A 21,276-nucleotide genomic window follows, 5' to 3' on the forward strand; every position below is an offset into this window, starting at 1 on the left:
TACCTCCCCGAATGATTTCAGAGATCTGGCTTTAAACCCCTGTTTTAGCTGGGCCCCAGTGGTTCATGCCTAAAACCCTTAACTACTCAGGAGGCTGAGATCTGAGGATCACAGGTGGAAGCCAGGCCGTGCAGGAAAGTCTGTGAGAAGCTTTTCTCCAAATAACCACCCCTCAAAAAATCTGAAAATGAAGCTGTGTGGCTCAAGTGGTAGAGCACTAACCCAGAGGAGAAAAAGCTCAGGGACAGCGCCAGGGACCTGAGCTCAAACCCCAGGACCAGCACAAGAAAGAAAGAAAGAAACCAAAGTATTCCAGCATAATTAGAAAGGCCTATTTTTAATCTCTTTTTTGGGGGGGGGTAGGGGTGAGGGTGGGGTTCACTCCTACATACTCCTTACTTCGACAGATTAAGAACATTAACTTGGTTTGCCCTATTTCAGCCAGCCCGGTTCTTGTTTGATAAACACTGCCGATTTGAGATGTCAATCACGATGTCTTTAGCTCCAGGAATGGAAAATCACATCTGAAATAGTTTTCACAGCAGGACATTCATTTTCTCATAATACAGAGTCCACAGATAGAGCAGCTCCGACTCACATCATTGGGCTCTCATCTTTGCCGGACGGTTACAGTGGTCCTAGGATCATAGGCTGAGAGTAACCGTGTCTTCATAATCTTTACATTTCCCAGTTAGAACTGGCCATAGGCACATCCCTGAACCCCTAAATCAATCTTGGATAAGAGGTTTAGGGATGGCTGAGGGTATTCAGGTCTACTTGTGAGCTAGGGAGAAGATCGTTTTCCTTTCTTCCTTTCTTCCTTCCTGCCTCTCTGCCTTTGTTTTGTCTAGGTATCTATGTATCTATCTATTGCTTTTCTGGAGGGGAATTGGTCATAAGGCTTGAACTCTGGGCCTGGGCGCTGTCCTCAGCTCAAGGCGAGAGCTCTACCTCTTGAGTCACAGCGCCACTTCTGGTTTTCTGGTGGTGCACTGGACTTAAGAGTCTCAGGGACTTTCCTGCCTGGGCTGGCTTTGAACCGTGATCCTCAGATCTCAGCCTCCTGAGTGGCTAGGATGACAGGCGTGAGCCACCAGTGCCCAGCATGTCCATTGAATTTGAATGACCCTTTCTCTCTCCATCACCTGCCCACCATCCTTTCCTTCCCCCAACACCCACTGCTATTAAACTAGAAGTTGGTTGTTCAAAGGAATTCCACCCTCGGAATCCTTGTACCATATTTGAGTCAATATGTTTGTGTGTCTGTGTCTCTCCCTGTGTGTGTATGTATGTATATGGCCCTGTATATGTTTTCATCTATGTTTATAGTTTACCTCTAACCCCTACACATGAAAGAAAACAAGCAGAGCGGGATGTTTTCAACATGGCCCTAGGATAGAAAATGATGACCATTGTCAGAGTCTGACTGCTAAGACAGTTTGAGTGGGATATAAGTTAGGCCACAGATAAGTGCTGCTCCAAGCCACCCCCATTTCTGTTCCCCACAACCTGAGCTGTACACCACTGTCTTCTACCCTCCACTACTTGTATTTCTTTTCTGGTCAGTGTTTGCTGATCGTTAGAGCAACTTTGCTCTTATCTTCATCAAGAAGGGGTGGGACTTTGGAAGGCAGTATGGAGGGTCCTCAAAAGACTACACACCAAGCTGCCCTATGGCCCAGGAATCCCACTTTTGGGCATTTATCCAAACGATCACAAACAAGGTTATACCAAAGCTACCAGCACAACCATGTTCATCGCCGCATTATTCACCATAGTTAAGCTATGGAACCAACCCAGATGCCCCTCAGTAGATGAATGGATCAAGAAAATGTGACACACACACACACACACACACACACACAACACAATGGAATTCTATGCCTCCATCAGAAAGAATGACTTTGCCCCATTTGTTAGGAAATGGAAAGACTTGGAAAAAATTATAAGTGAAGTAAGCCAGGCCCAAAGAAACATAGGTCCCATGGTTTCCCTTATTTGCAATAACTAGTATAAGTTTAGTACAAGCAGAAAAGGCCAAAAGCTATGTACATAGGACTATATAAGAGTTTTTATCTTTCTTGCTGTTGTTTTTATAATGTACTTATAGTGTACTATGCCATTTTTTGGGGGGGGGGGTCCAGTTGTGGGGCCTGAACTCTGGGCCTGGGTGCTGTCCCTCAGCTCTTCAGCTCAAGGCTAGCGCTCTACCACTTGAACCACAGTGCCACTTCCAGCTTTTTTCTTTTTGCTTATGTGGTGCTGAGGAATTGAACCCAGGGCCTCAGGCATGCAAGGCAAGCGCTCTACCACTGAGCCACCTTCCCAGCCCACTATGCCATTTTTTTTGTTTCTTTTGTATGTTCTTCCCCCATGGTATAACCCCTGTTGTCACTATATTTGATTCTGGTGCCCTGCATCTTGTATATACATTTTTCTAATTTGGGGAGGGGAAGGGATATAACAAAATGCTTAAATAAGGATACAGGTTGACCCATTGTAACGATGAGATGTACAAGACACTATGTTGAAAATGAACTTTACATCTTGGCGGGGGAAGGAAGGAGTTGGGGAGGTGGGAAGGGAAGGGATGGTAGGGGAAAACAAAAGAAGGGGTAACAATATTCAAGAGGAAATGGACTCATCTTGCTCATGTAACTGTCACCCCTCTGTACAGTATCTTTACAATAAAAATAATAATAAAAAGAAGCGGTGGGAACATTTCTAGCCCCTAGTTATCTAGATGCTCCAATGTCTCCATCCCTAGATAAGGTTAACTGATGTCTCCTCTACCCAGAATCTTCCAGAATCCTACTGTCCCCTCACCATAGAATTAAGCTCCCCCCCCCCACACATGGGTAGCCAACTTCACCGTTCATCTGTCACATCCTGCCTTCCTTGTCTTGTGATCCCTTTTTCCAGCTCATGCTGGTGTTTCTTTCCCCAACATCTCCCTTCCTGTCTGAGAGTTGGCTTGGGGGGGGGGGGGGGAGACGGGGAATCAAACAAAGATGCTGGGCTGCACCATATGTCAGATCTCTTCCTGAACCCGATGAACGCTCTATGTACAATGTTCCCATCTGCTCGGAACCTGTGCTTCCTCCTTTTTTCTTCTCTATTTGGCAGACATACCGCTTTCCTCGGGAAGACCTTCATTGATCCTCCCCTACCCCCCACCCCATTGCTCCCCAACCCAACCCCCATGCCAGTCTCCCGTGCTTCTTCTCTTCTTTTGTACCCTGGCTTCACCAGGCTTAAAAATCATTGTTATTCATGAACTGCAGAACCACCTGCCTTCCATCTTTAATTCAACTAGGCCTTGAGGTACTCTAGGCCAGGGAAAAATAATGTTTTACTCACCACTCCCTCTGTGACAGCTACCTTTTAAGGCTGGCACAAAATAGTCCATTGGGTTTGGGAGAGGTGAGGCTTGAGAAGGACTAAACTTGTACGTTTGGGAATCATTTCTTTTTTCTTTCTTTCTTTCTTTTTTTTTTTTTGTCAGTTGTGGGGCTTGAACTCAGGACCTAGGTACTGTCCCTGAGCCGCTCTTTACTCAAGGTAAGCGCTCTACTGCTTGAGCCACAGCACCACTTCCAGTTTTCTGGTGATTTATTGGAGATAAGAGTCTCATGGGGACTTTCCTGCCAGGGCTGGCTTTGAACTGTGATCCTCAGATCTCAGCCTCCTGAGTAGCTAAGATGACAGATGTGAGCCACCAACGCCTAGCATTTAACTACCTTTGTAGTTTTTTTTTTTTTTTTTTCTTAAATAGCAACAGTATTCTCTGGTTCGGCTTGCTCCCTGAGTCAAAAAATATTTTACATTAGTATGAAGATTATTTGCTCATCAAGTATTTGTCCCTTCCTTGGGTTATTTTTTTTCATACCTCAGAGACTTGGAATAACTCAGAGAAATGCTCTCTGTATCTTCCCTGTCAAGTTCGGGGATGGAACTTTAATAACCACTCAGGACAAGGTTGCAGCTGACACAAGTGCAGAACCCAGAGCCAGAAACACAGTCCACGGGCCAATTAATGGCTATTGACCAATCACTCGAGGGCACTCAGAAGAGAAGATGATTAATCGGGAACAAGAAGTCACATCACAAGCTGGGCGCTGGTGGCTCATGCCTGTAATCCTAGCTACTCAGGAGGCTGAGATCTGAGGATCGCGGTTCAAAGCCAGCCCGGGCAGGAGAGACCGTGAGACTCCTATCTCCAATAAACCACCAGAAAACCGGAAGTGGTACTGTAGCTCAAGTGGTAGAGCACTCGCCTTGAGCTGAAGAGCTGAGGGACAGCGCCCAGGCCCAGAGTTCAAGTCCCACGACCGACAAAAAAAAAAAAAGATGTCACATCACAGATTGATATAATAGATGTGATAGTGTCCAGGGAGTAGTAACATATTACATGCAAAAGAAAATAAAATCGGGGTGGGGAAGGTGGCTCAGTGGTAGAGCGCTTGCCTCGCATACATGAGGTCCTGGGTTCGATTCCTCAGCACCACAAAGGTAGAAAAAAGCCGGAAGTGGCATCGTGGCTCAAGTGGTAGGGCGCTCACCTTGAGCTGAAGAGCTAAGGGACAGAGCCCAGGCCCAGAGTTCAGGGCCCATGACCGACAATAATAATAATAATAATAATAGTAATAATAAAATCAATAGGAAGAAGAAAGCAAAGATGAGGCGAGATGGGGAAAGGAAGCAAAAGGGAGGAGGAGGAGGAGGAGGAGGAGGAGGAGGAGGAGGAGGAGGAGGAGGAGGAGGAAGGGAATGTGTGTTGGCTCACCTGGCCAAGTGTACATTCCATGCCACCTAAGAAATCAGCTTCCTTCAGCCCATTGTGATTGCTGCTGATGTCATGGACTTCAAACCGCAGGCGCTGAACCTCTTCAAAGTAGAAATCCACAGTAAACAGTTTGGAGTACACGGGGTTGATGCAGGTCCGAATCACCTCTGTCCTATCCACCTGCAACAGAAAAAGAAACCCCACTGGGGATTAGGATTTTGGTAAGTATTATTATTATTGACACAACAAAGAATCTGGCCAGGTGGGCCAGTCAAGAGTAGCTGCCTGGAGCGTCTGAGCAGGAAGGTCTAAGGGCACATCTGGTCCCTGAAGGAACACAATCTGTCATAGATTAGTGATGTCTGACCGGTACGGGTACATGGTAGAATCTCCTTACCACTGGATGCTCAGCACAATGGAGGAGGACAGCCAGGAAAAGGGGGGAATCGAATTACAGATGCCTTTGGTTTCCAGTATCTTCGTGACCAGGTGTGTGATGCCTACCCACTCCTTGTACCCCTTCTGCCACAGTCTGCTCATTCAGGGAAACCAGCACCAGAAGGTTTCAGATTGCAAGGTCACTTCCAGCTCTCCACATTCTTCTGTCTCCTGTGATAATTATTTTTCCTTTTTTTTTTTTTTTGTCCCCTTCTCTCAGATCTATGTCTGACACTTCCGGGCACCGCTCAGTGACCCAGGCCTCTAGGAATTGAATTTCCTGGGATCTCCTGACCTCTAAATGTTGAGGATGTCAGACAGAAAGATTTGTGTTTTCTACTGGACTTCCTTGCTGCTAAGATTCTTTTTTACTTTGTAGTCAGTTGTGGGGCTTGAACACTGGGCCTGGACCCTGTCCCTGAGCTCTTCACTCAAGGCGAGCGCTCTACCACTTGAACCACAGCACCACTTCCAGTTTTCTGTGGTTTGTTGGAGATCAAAATCTCATGGACTTTCCTGCCCAGGCTGGCTTTGAACCCTGATCCTCAGATCTCAGCCTCCTGAGTATCTAGGATTACAGACATGAGCCACTGGTGTCCAGCTCTGCTGAGGTTCTTTTCCTCCATATTTATCACAAGTTTTTTTTTTTTTTAATGCACAGAGCCATTTATAGTCTGAAAAGTTTTAAAGGACCAAGTGAGAGCTCATCTCAGATCCTAGAGCATCTTCCCAGCCCCTAGAATGAGAATCTTGATCCATGGTACAACATTTATCTGAATCCATAAAACCATGACATCATACAGTAAGGTCTAATTCTACTCACGAGATGTTTTGTGAGAGATTTTGAAATAATCCCCAAGCATCGACTTAGAAGTGGATTGGACATCCTCAAGACACAGATTAAAAAAAACAACAATAAGCTTCGAGTGAGATAAATGAAATGTCGCCACATTTCCCCTTACACATGGAGAGTTGGTGAATTCTGCTGGCTATCATTATACGTAACCGTGATCTCCGAATAACTTTTTATATTGATATTGCAGAGGTGATACACAGCGAGGTGACAGTTACGTAAGTCAAGTAATGAGTGTACATCTGTTTTTGCACCATGTCCTCCTTCCCTTGTGCTTATCTCCCAATTTTTCCCCTCTGGTCCCCACCCACAAGTTATAGAGCTCTTTTTCCCCACTGAGGACCACGGCTGCATTTGTTCACCCTTGGTCCCTCAATTTCTGTGCCAGATGCTTAATAATTTAGATTTAGCTTCCACGTAGGAGAGAAAACGTGCACCATTTGTCTCTCTGTGCCTGACTTACATTCTTTTTTTTTCTTTCCAGGTCCCTATCAATGACGTAACATCATTCTCTTAACAGATACGTTAAATTCCATTATATATGTCCATATATACATGTAGATAGATAGGTAGATAGATATAGATATATATCTATATCACATATTCTTGGTCCCTTCAACCATTGTAGGTCATCTGGGTTGTTGGCAATGGAAATAGCGTAGCAGTGAACATGGACATGACTTTGTTGAGTGTGCTGTATCAGCTTTCCCTGTCTTCAGACTTTCTCTTCCTCCCCTTGTTATGCAACTTTGTTTATGCAACTTCTTTCCATTGAACTGGAGAACCAGAGCCCCGTGCAGAATAGCTCAGGAGGAAGAAACCCGGATGTTGGATTGAGGTCACGTTGAGGCCTGACCACCATGATGGAATCCTCTCAGCGGATGGGAGCGGGGAGGCTCACCCCACACCAGTGTAAAGCAATTCACCCTTCACTCCGACGCTGATGATTCATAGGGGGCTTCCAGCATTTCTTTGCTGTCTTAGCTGCAGAATGCTTTGTCCAAATACCGCAGGCAAGGGAAGGGCATACAGGCCTAGCTCCACTGTGCTTTGCTACACTGTATAGATAGCTAGATCTATGTATAGATCTGTATATAGATCTATATATGTGTCTAACTATATATGGATCTATATATTGGTAGATCTAGATCTATATATGTGTCTACAGATCTAGATCTTCCTAGATCTAGATCTATAGACATGCCTATCTATATAGAGATCTAGATATAGACCTATATGTAGATCTAGCAATCTATATAGTGTAGGACCTATCTATATTTTATATAGATAGATATCTAGATCTATCTACAGATAGATAGATAGATAGATAGACCTATATCTTTAGATATATCTATATAGACAATCTATATAATAGTATACAACATATACAATACAAACAATATATACAACATACAATATACAAATATATACTGTATCTATATATCTCTATATAAGAAAGCTATACAGGACTGGGAAGGTGGCTCAGTGGTAGAGTGCTTGCCTCGTATGCATGAGGCCCTGGGTTCGATTCCTTAGCACCACATCAGCAGAAAAAGCCAGAAGTGGCACCGTGGCTCAAGTGATAGAGCACTCATCTTGAGCTGAAGAGCTGAGGGACAGTGCCCAGGCCCAGAATTCAAGCCCCATGACCAACAAAAACAAAAACAAAAAAACAAAACAAAAAAATCAGAAAGGCTCGTACCTCAGTATTTTCAAGACATACAAGTAAACAACAGGCTCAAAGGGCTCTTCAATGTGTCCATGACCAGACTATGATATCTGAATCCTGTACAGAACAGGTTGTTGTGGTGTTACCTCAACACCATGTAACTAACTCACCAATTAATGCCATGGTTGAAACCTAAACTTATCAGTAAAGCTGGAGGAAGAAGAACAGACAAAACAGCAAAGCAGACACCAGTCTCATCTAAGAACACAGATGCACAGGACGCCAAATAGAATGTTGGCAGAAGAGTCTGGAAAGGCATACAGAAGTATACTCAGTATAAACGATCAGGGAATTTCCACTCAATCGTCGTATCTATTAGATGCTAGAGACGATTATATCAAACCAGGGAAGTCTGGAAACCACTTAAAAATAACCAGGTGCAAGTCAAATGTAAATAGAATATGTAACAACTATTAAATAAAATGGAACTGTAAAATCATTATGAACAAGAAGTCTAGAATGATCATTTCATAGTGTTTACAATATTGTTTGAAAGCAATATAGCATACAGAATTTACAACACAGAATTTACAAATCTGAAGATAGTAATAGCATAGCTATGTTATGGTATGTATTAAGTATGTTAAATAACCTACTTATATATAACATAAGTATATGTTATAACATATTTAACATATAAGTATGTGTTATATATAACATTTAAGTATATGTAACATATGCATATATAACACATACTTATATGTTATAGCATATATAACATATATCTGTTATAACATATATAACATATATCTGTTATAACATATATCTGTATATATTATAGCATATCTATAACATTTATAACATATGTAACATATACTTATTTTATTAATACATATATACTTATATGTTTTATATCTATGTTTTATATATATACTTACGCTTTATATAAGTAGGTTATTTAACATACTTAGTAACATTAAAAATAACATAACATAGTACCCTATTAATACCCAGCATCGAGCACGGGTAGCTCACTCCTGTCATCCTAGTTACGCAGGAGGCTGAGATCAGAACATCACAGTTCAAAGCCAGCCAGGGCAGGAAAAAAATCTGTGAGGTTGTTTTTAAATCTTCAATTAACTACCAAAAAAAGCCAGATGTTAAGGTGTGGTTCAAGTGGTACAGCACCTACCTGGAGCAAAAAAAAAAGCTAAGGGATAGTGCTCAGGTCCTGAGTTCAAGACCCAGTACTGGTGTTTTGAGAGAAATGGTGTCAAACCTGGTCTCTCAGTATGGAGAGAGCGGACATCTTCGTTAGGCTGACACTTGTCCTCCGTGAACAAAATCTGTGTCTTTTTTTCAGTCTTCAATTTCTTTCATTCACTTTGTTGTAGTTTTCATCATATAAATCTGGTTCATGTTTTGTTAGGTTTTTTTTTTTTAACCTCTGAGCCTGCCCAGTGCTATTTTTTTCTGGAACAATTCTCATTAATATCAGATTTTAAAATTTGACGTTTACACAGTCTTGGTTAGTATGCAGTCTTTTACAATTAAGCATATCAGCCTGCTGATTAAGTTCAGAAATTTCCCTTGGTCTCGGTTTTCTGGAGAGTTTTTGTTATGGATGAGTGTAACATTTTGTCAATTTTTAAAAATTACTATCAAGTGATGTGATCATGCTAATTTTCTTCTTTAGCACCTAACAAATTATATTAGTATGAATTATATATTAAAACGCATTAGCTTATAATGTAATATAATGCCATGTTTTGGTAAGATTACGGCTTGATTGAGTTTTGAATTTTAAACCATCTTTTATCCCTAGAATAAATCTCATTTGCTCATGGTGCCTAATTCCTTTTACATAATGAATTCTATTTGCTAATTACTGAAGACCATGAGAAATTCTGGTTTGCTTTTCTTATTTTGTTTTGTTTTCCAGTCCTGGAGCATGAGCTCTGGGTCTAGGCACTGTCCCTGGGCTTCTTTTGCTCAAGGCTAGAACTCTACCACTTGAGCCACAGGGTTACTTCCAGCTTTTTCTGTGATTAATTGGCGATACGAGTCTCAGGGTAACCCCTCTGTACCTCACCTTTACAATAAACTTTTAAAAAAATGAGACTCACAGACTTTCCTGCCCTGGCTGGCTTTGAACTGTGATCCTCAGATCTCAGCCTCCTGAGTAGCTAGGATGACAGGCGTGAGCTAACTGGCTTATGTTCTTTTCTTTTTAGTCTTGTTTATCTGTCTTTGTGAGGTGCACAGCAGTGGAAGGACAGAGGGTGAACAAATGCAGCCCTCGTCCTCACGAGACGCTGTGTTGAAAGTGAACGACACCACTTATGGGTGGAGGTGGGAAGGAAAAAACTGGGATAGAGGGAGGAAAGGGATGACACTGTTCAAAAAGAAACGTAGTTTTTAAAAATCTGACTTATGTAACTCTAGCACCTCTGTACCTCATCTTTATAATAACAATGAACTTTTAAAAAATGGGAGGAGCGGTGATAACTCTTGCTTCTTTTCTAATATTCGTAATGTGCATCTTTGCTACTTTGTTTGGCTTGTCAGTCTTCCTCTGATTCTTGGATGTACTGATCTGTGAATCGAAGAATCAAAACTCTGCCTTACTGGTATGCTCTCTCTCTCTCTCTCTCTCTTTCTCTTTCTCTGTCTTGTTTTTCTCTATTTAATTTATTTCAGCTCTTATCTTTGCTATTTCCTTCCTTCTTGCTTTGGATTTATTTTTGCTATTCTTCTTCTAGGTTCTTAAGACCAAGAACTCTTTCCTAAAGTATGCTTTACTGCTATAAATGCCATTCCCGCTGTCCCTCCCTCCCCGCCCCCCAGCATTTCCTTAACTGAGTGCTGTATGTGGCGATGTTATATTTTCATTTTCTTTTTATCACGTTCAAGGTAAATTTTTTTCTCTTTCCTTGCAGTCTGCTTTTTGTGTCAGGATAATACAATATTCAGGTCATGGATTATTTATGAGTGTGTTTTCAACTTTTCTAGTGATTATTCCCCCTCCCTCTGCTTTTCCGGTAGCTTATTGCTTTCTAGTTTGATTCTATTGTAGCCAGAGGATATGGTATGATTGCAATTCTTTCACAATTCTTTTTTTTTTTCTTCCTTTTTTGGTGACCCAGAATATGATCTATCACTGCGGACACTTGTCAAGAATGTTTGGGTTTGGTTTGGATTTTTTTTTTTTTTTGCCAGAATCGGGATTTGAACTCAAAGCCTTAGACTTGCTCAACTGATAACTTTGCAGATTGGAGCCCTGCCTCCACCCTGGCTTTTTATTTTTCTGAATATTTTTGGAAATGGTGTGTCTTCTAGCTTTTTCTTCCTGGTCTGGCCTTGAACCTCTCTCCTTCAAATCTCAGTTTCCTGAATAGCTAAGATTGTAGGTATGAGACACTGGCGCCCAGCTTAAAAGAATTCCTGTTATTATGTTTTTGTAAATATTTCTTATTGTTATTAGAAAGGGGAGGTATGGAGGGGTTACAGTTACGTAAGCCAGGTAATAAGTACATTTCTTTTTGGGGTGGTCTCACCCTTACCCTCTCTCTCTCTCTCTCTCTCTCTCTCTCTCTCTCTCTCTCTCACTTTTTCCCCTTCTGTCTCTATCCTCAAGTTGTATAGTTCATTTTCCATATAATGTCTAGTAAGTACCACTGCATTTGCACACCCTTGGTTATTTATTATTATTATTATTATTTAAATTGTGTGGATAACTTTTTCAAATGGCTTAGTCGGTTGTTAAGACTTAAGCACTTAACGCATGGAATGGTTTAGGCTAGTTTCCTTTAGCTTTTGATGCATGTAAGAAAATTACCAAGCAACCAATTGAGCCCAGGGTACCCTCTACCATAACATGGTACCCACTAAGCCACAGCTTAAGGAAAAAGCGGCAGCCAAAGGTCCATGGAGAAGAAGTAATAACCAAAGTGACTATGAAAAACAGTTACATGAGCCTGTAACACTCAACCTCTGCTTACGCCAAAATAAACCCTTTCTGGGCTGGGAAGGTGGCTCCGTGGTAGAGTGCTTGCCTCGCATGCATGAAGCCCTGAGTTCGATTCCTCAGTAACACATACACAGAAAAAGCCGGAAGTGGTGCTGTGGCTCAAGTGGTAGAGTGCTCGCCTTGAGCTGAAGAGCTCAGGGACAGTGCCCAGGCCCAGAGTTCAGGCCCTACGACCGACAACAAATAAAATAAAATAAACCCTTTCTGCTTCATATATAAAGAAAGACAGGGACTTAGCTCTTACCTTAAGGAGTTAATGGACATTCCACCCACGGTCTCCGTTATAACATGGAGGGATAAAAGAATTTCTGCCAGGTGCTGGTGGCTCACGCCTGTCATCCCAGCTACTCAGGAGCCTGAGATCTGAGGATCACAGTTCAAAGCCAGCCTGGGCAAGGAAAGTCCGTGAGACTTTATTTTCAATGAACCACCAAAAAAACAAAAACAAAAAAAGCCAGAAGTGGAGCATTGGCTCAAGTGGTAGAGCGCTAGCCTTGAGCAAAAAAAGCTTAGGGACAGTGCCCAGGCCCTGAGTTCAAGCCCCAGGACTCAGACACCAAAGTTATCGCAAAAATAAAAAAAAAGGAAGCTTTGGCATTTATTTATTTAATTTTTTTTGGGGGGGTCCGGTCGTGGGGCCTGAACTCTGGGCCTGGGTGCTGTCCCTCAGCTCTTCAGCTCAAGGCTAGCGCTCTACCACTTGAGCCACAGCGCCACTTCCGGCTTTTTTCTTTTTGCTTATGTGGTGCTGAGGAATCGAACCCAGGGCCTCAGGCATGCAAGGCAAGCGCTCTACCACTGAGCCATCTTCCCAGCCCGGAAGCTTTGGCATTTAAAACAAGTGACATCTCACCTGCCAAAATATATAAGAAGTGATAACTTTGGTTAATTTGGCCCTCAAGTCTTATTAATGCCAGGTGATAACGAACTCATGAAAACAAATAGCCCTGCACTTCACCTGGTCCATAGATCCTGTTGATCAGATGTTGAAGGGGAAATAAAAATAAAAAGGCATTTGCTCTTCTTCTCTAGGTTCCCATTTTATTTATCTACTTTTTACTTTATGACTTCTAACACGTCTGTATCCCACCGGCCCCTTGCAAGAGCCCTCCTGGACAAAGATCATACTATTCAGAGCGTTAGGATGGAAGAAGGAAGGAGGGAGAGATTGACTGGTGGGGACAAGACAGCTGGTCTACCTTGGCAGCCAGGCAAGGCCCAAGACCGTGGTGACAACTCAATAACAAATAATAGCTCACAGTGGAGGCCCAGGCTGAGAGGCTGACACATAATCAATACAAAGACCAGTGGGATCAATAGGCAGTAAAAACAGCCCCAGCCTTAGGGCCCATTGGGCAGGAAGGAATGGGTCCTATGGAACCATAACAGCCCCTGCACTGGGCAGGGTGTAGCTTTGAAGGCATAACTGGAAGCCATCATTTAGGGTCTCGGGGGAGGCGGGGTTTGATACCTCACACCTCTGCCGATGAGGCCCTCATCAGAATCCCCACGCCAACAGCTGCCCCCACCCCTCTCCTGTTTGATGAAACCTGTTACGGAAAGCCAAGAAATCAGAGTCTTTGAAATTGCCTTCTCTTCTCTTATTCAGTACGGCCCAAACCGAAGTTACCCATTCCTTTTCTCAGCTTCCAATTAATAATTAATTAACTGATTGATTAGTTATTGGGATTATGAAGGTGATGTACAGAGGTGTTACAGTGACGTGTCGGATAAACAGCACATTTTTTTTGGGGGGACAATGTGACCCCTTTCCCTTGCTCACTCCCAGTTGTTCCCTCCAGCTTCCAGTTTATTAGGAAAGAAAGACAGAAAGACAGGAAGGAAGGAAGGAAGGAAGGAAGGAAGGAAGGAAGGAAGGAAGGAAGGAAGGAAGGAAGGAAGGAAGGAAGGGAGGGAGGGAGGGAGGGAGAGAAGGAAGGAAAGAAGGAAGGAAGAAAGAAAGAAAGAAGGAATTAAGGAAGGAAGAAGGAAGGAAAAGGAAAGAAAGAAGGAAGGAGGGAAGGAATAAAGAAGGAAAGGAAGGAAGGAAGAAAGAGAAAGAAGGAAAGAAAGAAAGAAGAAAGGAAGGAAGAAAAAGAAAGGAAGGAAGAAAGGAAAGGAAAGGAAGAAAGAAAAGAAATGAGGATTTAACACACAATGATAAGGCCAACTGTCTTTCCCCTGCTATTCAGGCATGCAAAGATGGATTGGATGCTAAAGAAGTTATTTCATAAGAAAAAAAGAGAAGAGGAGAAGAAAAAAATGCGAAGCCGCAGACAAGTATTGATATTGCTCGATACGAGTCTATGATGGATAGGGTAATGGCCAGAAGATCGCAGAAGCAACTTCCTAAGTTCTTGAAAATGTTCCTCTGCCAGATGTCATTAGCATGAATGAAGGAATGAAAGAAAACGGGAATGTGGCCACAGCTATCTCTCCTGAACACATGAAGCCATCTAATTGGGCTGCTTTCTGAGATGACCTTGATGGGTGGCAGAGGACAGGAAGTTGTCAGCATTCTGACATTTCGCAGGACCAACCCTTGATAGCTTTGTCCAGTGGTACTTATCTCATCCCAGAGAAAATGCCCGCATCTGCCCTGATTCCTACTTATCAAGGCCTGAGCGCTGTTTTTTTTAATGCTCAAGGCTGGCACTTTACCACTTGAGCCACAGCTCCACTTCTGGCGTTTTGGTAGTGAATTGGAGAGAAGAGTCTCAGGGACTTTCTTACCTAGGCTGTTTTTTTGTTTTAATTTTATTGTCAAGGTGGCGTATAGAGGGGTTATGTTTATATAAGTAAGGTAGTGAGTACATTTCTTGTCCAACTTGTTACCTTCTCCCTCATTGTTCTCCCTCTTTCTGTCCCCTGCTCCTCCCCTTCTATACCAAGTTGCACAGATCATTTCCAACATATTTTCTGTCTCATTGGTTCCCCCTTGTCCTTTGTCTGACCATTCTGTGGTTCCCTCCCCTATTCAGATAAACGTATCTACAATACCCAGGGTACCAAAATCAAATACAGTGACAACAGAGGATGCACCATAGGGAGAAGGACATATAAAAGAAACAAAAAAAAAATCACATAGTACATTAAAAACAACAACAACAAAGGAAAACCTCTTGTGTCCGTGCCTTGGGGTTCATTTTGCTTAGCATCATCTTATATGGTCATATGTTCATAGCTTTTGAGCTGTTCTGCTCATCTGCTAAGATTATCCTAGACATATACTAATGATTACAAATAAGGGAAACCATGGGACCTATGTTTCCTTGGGCCTGGCTTACTTCACTTAATACAATTTTTTCCATTTCCTTACAAATGGGCAAAGTCATTCTTTCTGATGGAGGCATAGAATTCATATATATATATATATATATATATATATATATATATATTTCACATTCTTGATCCATTCACCTACTGAGGGGCATCTGGGTTGGTTCCATATCTTAGCTATGGTGAACAATGCGGCGATAAACATGGTTGTGCTGGTAGCTTTAGTGTGGCCTTGTTTGTGGTTATTTGGGTAAATGCCCGGGCTAGTTTTGAACCGCAATGCTCAGCTCTCAGCCTCCTGAGTAGCTAGGATGGCAGGCATGAGCCACTGGGGCCCAACTCACACATGTTACTCAGCTTTCTTACTCTGTTACAGTATTCTTCATTGCTAATACTACTACCTTATAACAGTAGAGTAATATCGAGCAGGTATTACTGAAGTTAGGTATCCATACTATGATCCCATAGAAACAAATGTTCAAAATAGCAGCATGAGACAGAAAAGTAGGCCATAAAAAATTTGGGGGCAGTGTGACTCCATTTTTATAGAGAAAGTAGCTGTATTTATTAAAAAAAAAAAAAAGAAACCCCAAAGATCTATAAGCTGTATGCCGTGCCATAGATATATATCTAAGATTACTAAGAGTAGATTGGGGGGTAGGTAGATCTCTGTTTGGATGCTTTTTGAATTTGTTTTTTGCTAGTCTTAGTGCTTCACCATTGTTACAGAGGTCATATGTTCACATTTTAAACCTCCTTCGAAATGGAAAAGTGGAGTACTATCATAATCAAGCTATACATGTATATACACAGCCCTGCATAGCTTTATACACATACACTTGGTATACGTTTGGAAATCCAATGCCAGCCAGATGGTGGAGGAAGTGGTAGGTTCCCACACTGCTGCTGGCAGAACTTTTTATAGCGCTCTTTAGAAATTAATCTGGCGGTATAAAATCAAAAGCCAGGAAAATGTTCATTTCTGGTTACCCTGTGGCCCCACTTCTGGAAATGATCCTAGGAACAAAATTCTGAAGAAAGGAGGGGCAGGAGGACGAAGAAGAAGAGGAAGAGGAGGAAGAGGAGGAAGAAGAGGAAGAAGAGGAAGAAGAAGAAGAAGAAGAAGAAGAAGAAGAAGAAGAAGAAGAAGAAGAAGAAGAAGAAGAAGAAGAAGAAGAAGAAGAAGAAGAAGAAGAAGAAGAAGAAGAAGAGGAAGAAGAAGAAGAGGAGGAGGAAGAAGAAGAAGAGGAGGAGGAGGAGGAGGAGGCAGCAGAAGAAAAGCAGGTGGAGGGGAAGGAGGAAGAGGAAGAAAAAGAAGCAGAAGAAGAAGAGGAGGAGGAGGAGGAAGGGGAGGGGGGAGGGTGGCAGAGGAGAAGGAAGAAGAGGAAGAGGAAGGAGAGAAAGGAGAAGGAGGAGGAAGAAGAAACAGAAGGAAGAAGAGAAGGAGCAGGAGGAGGAGGAGCAGGAGGAGGAGGAGGAAGAAGAAAGAAGAAGAAGAAGAAGAAGAAGAAGAAGAAGAAGAAGAAGAAGAAGAAGAAGAAGAAGAAGAAGAAGAAGAAGAGGAGGAGGAGGAGGAGGAGGAGGAGGAGGAGGAGGAGGAGGAGGAGGAGGAGAAGGAGGAGGACTCTCTCCCTGTCAGAATATCCTCCTCTCCTCCCTCCAGGCACTGGTGGCTCATGCCTGTAATCCTAGTTACTCAGGAGGCTGAGATCTGAGGATTGCAGTTCAAAGCCAGCCTAGGGCAGGAAAGTCCATGAGACTCTTATCTCCAATGAACCATCAGAAAACCAAAAGTGGTGCTGTGGCTCAAGTGGTAGAGCGTTCCCCTTGAGCTGAAGAGCTGAGGGACAGCGCCCAGGCCCTGAGTTTCAAGTCCCAGTACCCCCCCACACACACAACTAGAATTATAATGACTTAGATGCACCAGTAGCCTTACAAAGCTCATCATAATAGAAAACAAAATCATATCAATGATCAAACTGCTCCCCCTCATTGTCCCTCTTAAGTACACGATACAGTCACAGCTCCTTCTAAATACACATTACAAAACAGTTCATTCCTCTTGCAGAGAGTAAGCCAGATAACGGAGGATCTTTTTTTTTTTTTTTGTAAATCTCCAGAGTACTGCATTTAATGAAAAAGAAATCTATTAATCAATCAATCACCCCACTGCCCCGGCTCCTCAAGGATGAATCAAGCCATGACGATGTTGGCATGAAACAAAAGGAAAAATGGTTTGATTTCGGGTCGAAGTGGGGGCTGCCAGTAGAATTTTCCTCTCATCTGGGCGTCATTAATGTTGCCTGCACAATAAATCAACACTGAAACACTGAATTAGAACCTAAACCTGGGTATTAATGCCTGTGTAGAGGGAGGGGAAAAAGTCCCTCCCTCTCTCCCTCCCTCCCTCCCTCCCTCCCTCTCTCTCTCTCTCTCTCTCCCTTTCTCACATACACACACAGTTCAAGAGAAAGTCTACCTCTATCCCTCTCCCTTATGGCTGAAAGGGAAAATGCTAATGTCCTAGAATTTCACATTATTTCATAGCCCAAGGGCCAGGAAGAGTAAGTAGTACATTGTTCTTGCAAGTATCATTTTTAAAAATTTGTTCATGGGGGCCTGAACTCTGGGTCTGGGCACTGTCCCTCAGCTCTTCAGTCCAAGGCAAGTGCTTTACCACTTGAGCCACAGCACCGCTTCTGGCTTTTTTCTGCTTATGTGGTGCTGAGGAATCAAACCCAGGGTCTCATGCATGCAAGGCAAGCGCTCTACCACTGAGCCACCTTCCCAGCCCCGCAAGTACCATTGAATACAGAGTTTAAGATGGGCTTGAGGATGTGTATTTTCTTTGGGGAGCCTACAACGCCTTGATTGAATCCAAATCTGGGCTCTTCCATTGATTCTCTGGGAAGGAAGCCCGTGGCCTGGAGAATTTTCCCCGCGTGACAGATTCCTCTCCAAGCCATGGGTAAGGTCTAACTTACGTACTTCAGTGGCTCTCTATCTGTGCAGAATCGGATCAGAATGGAGTTTGAGGAGCCCTGATCTCCATCTGCTACAAAAGTGGAGATAGAGAAATACCACTGGTTGTGGAAAGATGTGAAGAAAAAAAAAATCCAATTACCGGGTTCCCTTTCTCTAACCAGCTATAAGGCAAGGCCCTCTATAAAGTGAGCCTATTATGCATGTGTGAAGAATCCATCTATAGGTAATTAAATTCAACAGTACAGTTTTTATTTCTATTGGTCGTGGGGGCTTGAGCTCTGGGCCTGGGCGCTGTCCCTGAGCTCTTCAAGCGCAAGCTGAGTGCTCTACCACTTGAGCCACAGTGCCACATCTGGTTTTCTGGCGGTTCATTGGAGATAAGAGTCTCAGGGACTTTGCTGCCTCGGGGCTGTCTTTGAACCATCATCCTCAGATGTCAGACTCCTGAGTAGCTAGGATTCTAGGCTTGAGCCACTGGCCATCAACCCAACAGTTAATTTATTAATGTATTGTTTTGCAGACAAGATGGCTAGCAGTGGAGAGCTCCTAACAGAAAGGGAGAGACCTGAGCTTTCTCTCTGGAGTGTCTAGGGAGCTTAGACCTGAGTTACATCCCGAGAGAGCAGAAGTCTTATGCCTTGAAGCCACCAGGATGACAAGGAGAAATGACATGTGTCTACATCCATGCTCACGACCAGCTAAAGGGACACCGGGCTCGTAAAATTGAATGTTCCTTCGTTCCTTCGTTCCTTCCTTCGTTCATTCGTTCCTTCTTCCTTCCTTCCTTCCTTCCTTCTTGCCTTCCCTCCCTCCTTTCTCTCTTTCCTTTCCTTTTCTTCTTTCTTTCCTTCCTTCCCTCCCTTCTTTCTTCCTCCCTCCTTTCTCTTTTCTTTCCTTTCCTTTTCTCCCTTCCTTCCCTTCCTTCCTTCTCTCATTCCTTTCTTCCCTCCTTTCTTTTTCCCTCTTTTCTCTTTTCTTTCCTTTCATTTTCTCCTTCCTTTCATTCTCTCCTTCCTTCCTTCCCTCCCTCCTTTCTTCCTCTCTCCTTTCTCTTCTTTCTTTCCCTTTCTTCCTTTCTTTCTTCCTTCCCATCCTTTCTTCCCTTCCTTCCCTTCTTCCTTCTTTCCTTCCTTCCTTCCTTCCTTCTTTCCTTCCTTCCCTCCTTCCTTCCATTCCTTCCCTCCCTCCCCTCCTTCCATTCCTTCCCTCCCTCCCTCCTTCCATTCCTTCCCTCCCTCCCTTCCTCCTTTTTTCTATTTTCTTTACTTTTATTTTTTTTCTTTGCTTTGCGTTCTCTCCTCCTCCCTCCCTCCTTTCCTCCCTCCCTTCCTCCCCCCACTCCCCAACCTCACCCAGTCTTGCTGATTCTAGAATATGCCAGAGGAAAGGAGTTCCCTCTCCCTTTATATCACACTGAGTAGTGACCAGGTGGTGGAGTCCAGTTCCTTCTGCTCTTGTCCTGAGCCAAGGACCTTTCAGAAACCCAGCCCCAGAACCCGAGAAGCAGACAGCAGAGGAAGACAGCACCTTTACCGGACACGGACTCGGGCCTGTCACCACCCGCCAAGAATGGGCGGAGGATGAGCGTGTGATGACAGGAACTTCATTTCAGACAGAACCATCCCAGCCAGCTTCAAATGGAGAAACCACCCCCCAGAGAGCAAAGCAGATGCCAATATGGGACCCTCCCCCGTCCCCCCAGCGCCCCCCCCCCCCCCCCCCCGTCCCTCACAAAAGCACTTCAGTTTGGAAGCCATCAGTTTGGAAGCCATCAACATCTTTCAGACACACCACTGAAAATGGAACCGCCTCTCACAATGCACCCTATCTGCCATATCTCCTGGGACAATGGTGTTTGTTGGCTGGGAGCTGACACTTGAATAGAGGCCTTCCTTCAGGGAGATAAGAGCTCCCAGCTCACCCACTGTCTGCCACTCAGATATTTAAGGAGACCTGGTAAACACACTGGGGCAAACGTAGAGCCTGAATCTAGGAGGGACAGGGCAATTTGTTGAGCTTTCTATCTGTTCCTGTTGCTGTCACTTAGAGCTCAGGGAGGCTGGCTAGAAGCTTCCGTTCTCACATTTTCTGGCCAGGAAGGTGAGCTCTCATACACACACACACACACACACACACACACACACACACACACACACACACACGATCATTAAAGGAGACCCATGTGGCAGCCTTCCATGTCTCAAGGGCGCATTCTGACACAGACTTAGTCATGTTCAGAGCATGGAGTTCCTCTCCTGGGTAGTCATCAAGCAGGAAGGGCTTCCAACGGGTGCGGTGAGGGCTGAAACTTACAACTGCAGCAATGAGATCAAGAGTGAGAGGGTAAGCGAAAGAGAAAGGAGAAGGAGGAGGAGGATGAGAGGGAGGAAGAAAAGAGAGAAAGAAAGAGTGAAGGAGGGAAGGAGGGAAGGAGGAAGAGAGGGAGGGAAGGAGGAAAGAAAAGAAGGAAGGAAGTCAAGGAAGGAAGGAAGGAAGGAAGTCAAGGAAGGGAGAAAGAAAGGAAGGGAGGAAGTCAAGGAAGGGAGGAAGTCAAGGAAGGAAATGTCAAGGAAGGAAGGAAGTCAGGAAGTCAAGGAAGAAAGGGAGGAAGACTCATAGGTCTCACTAACCAGCAAAACGCCCAGAAGTAGACAGGTGGCTCAAGTGGTAGAGTGCCAGGCTTGAGCAAGAAAGCTAAAGCAAGAGCATAAGGCCCAATGGGTGACATTGATCAAGACAGACTGTTCTCATAACTGACATGTTGAACTGAAACCCCTCTGTATAACTACTTAGAGATAATAAAAAATATAAAAAGATGCGCTGTAGAGAGGACACAAAAGTAGAGAGCATAGATAGACAGACAGATAAACAGACAAACATATAGACAGATAGATAGACAAATAGGTAAACAGATGGACAGATAGACAAATAGAGACAAAGACAGACAGATACAGATAGCTAGACAAATAGACAGACAGACAGATAGACAAATAGATAAACAGACAAAGAGACAGATAGTCAGAGACAGACAGATAGATAGCTAGACAAATAGACACAGACAGACAGATAGATAAACAGATAGACAAGTAGATAGAAACAGATAGAGACAGAGACAGACAGACAGACAGATACATATCGATAAGCAAGCAAGCCCTTAGGGCGATGTTAATGCTAACTCTAGGTTTGCAGTAATAGTCACACGGCCAACACCCAACTCCACGGAAGAGAGGAAGTTT

The 21,276-nt window shown here is 43.6% G+C and overlaps 1 protein-coding gene across 1 annotated transcript in view; it reads right to left on the reverse strand.

Moving 5' to 3' along the window:
- The window catches only part of Cpne4 (copine 4), a 131,990-nt gene that overhangs the window by 66,610 nt on the left and 44,104 nt on the right, over positions 1–21,276 (reverse strand). Inside the window, exon 2 of the mRNA XM_042666020.1 lies at positions 4,787–4,966. Coding sequence (XP_042521954.1) covers positions 4,787–4,966 — 180 coding nt within the window. The remainder of the gene's footprint in view (positions 1–4,786; positions 4,967–21,276) is intronic.

Source organism: Dipodomys spectabilis, unplaced genomic scaffold (genome assembly GCF_019054845.1).
Source record: "Dipodomys spectabilis isolate Male_0828 unplaced genomic scaffold, ASM1905484v1 ptg000360l, whole genome shotgun sequence".
NCBI lineage: Eukaryota > Metazoa > Chordata > Mammalia > Rodentia > Heteromyidae > Dipodomys > Dipodomys spectabilis.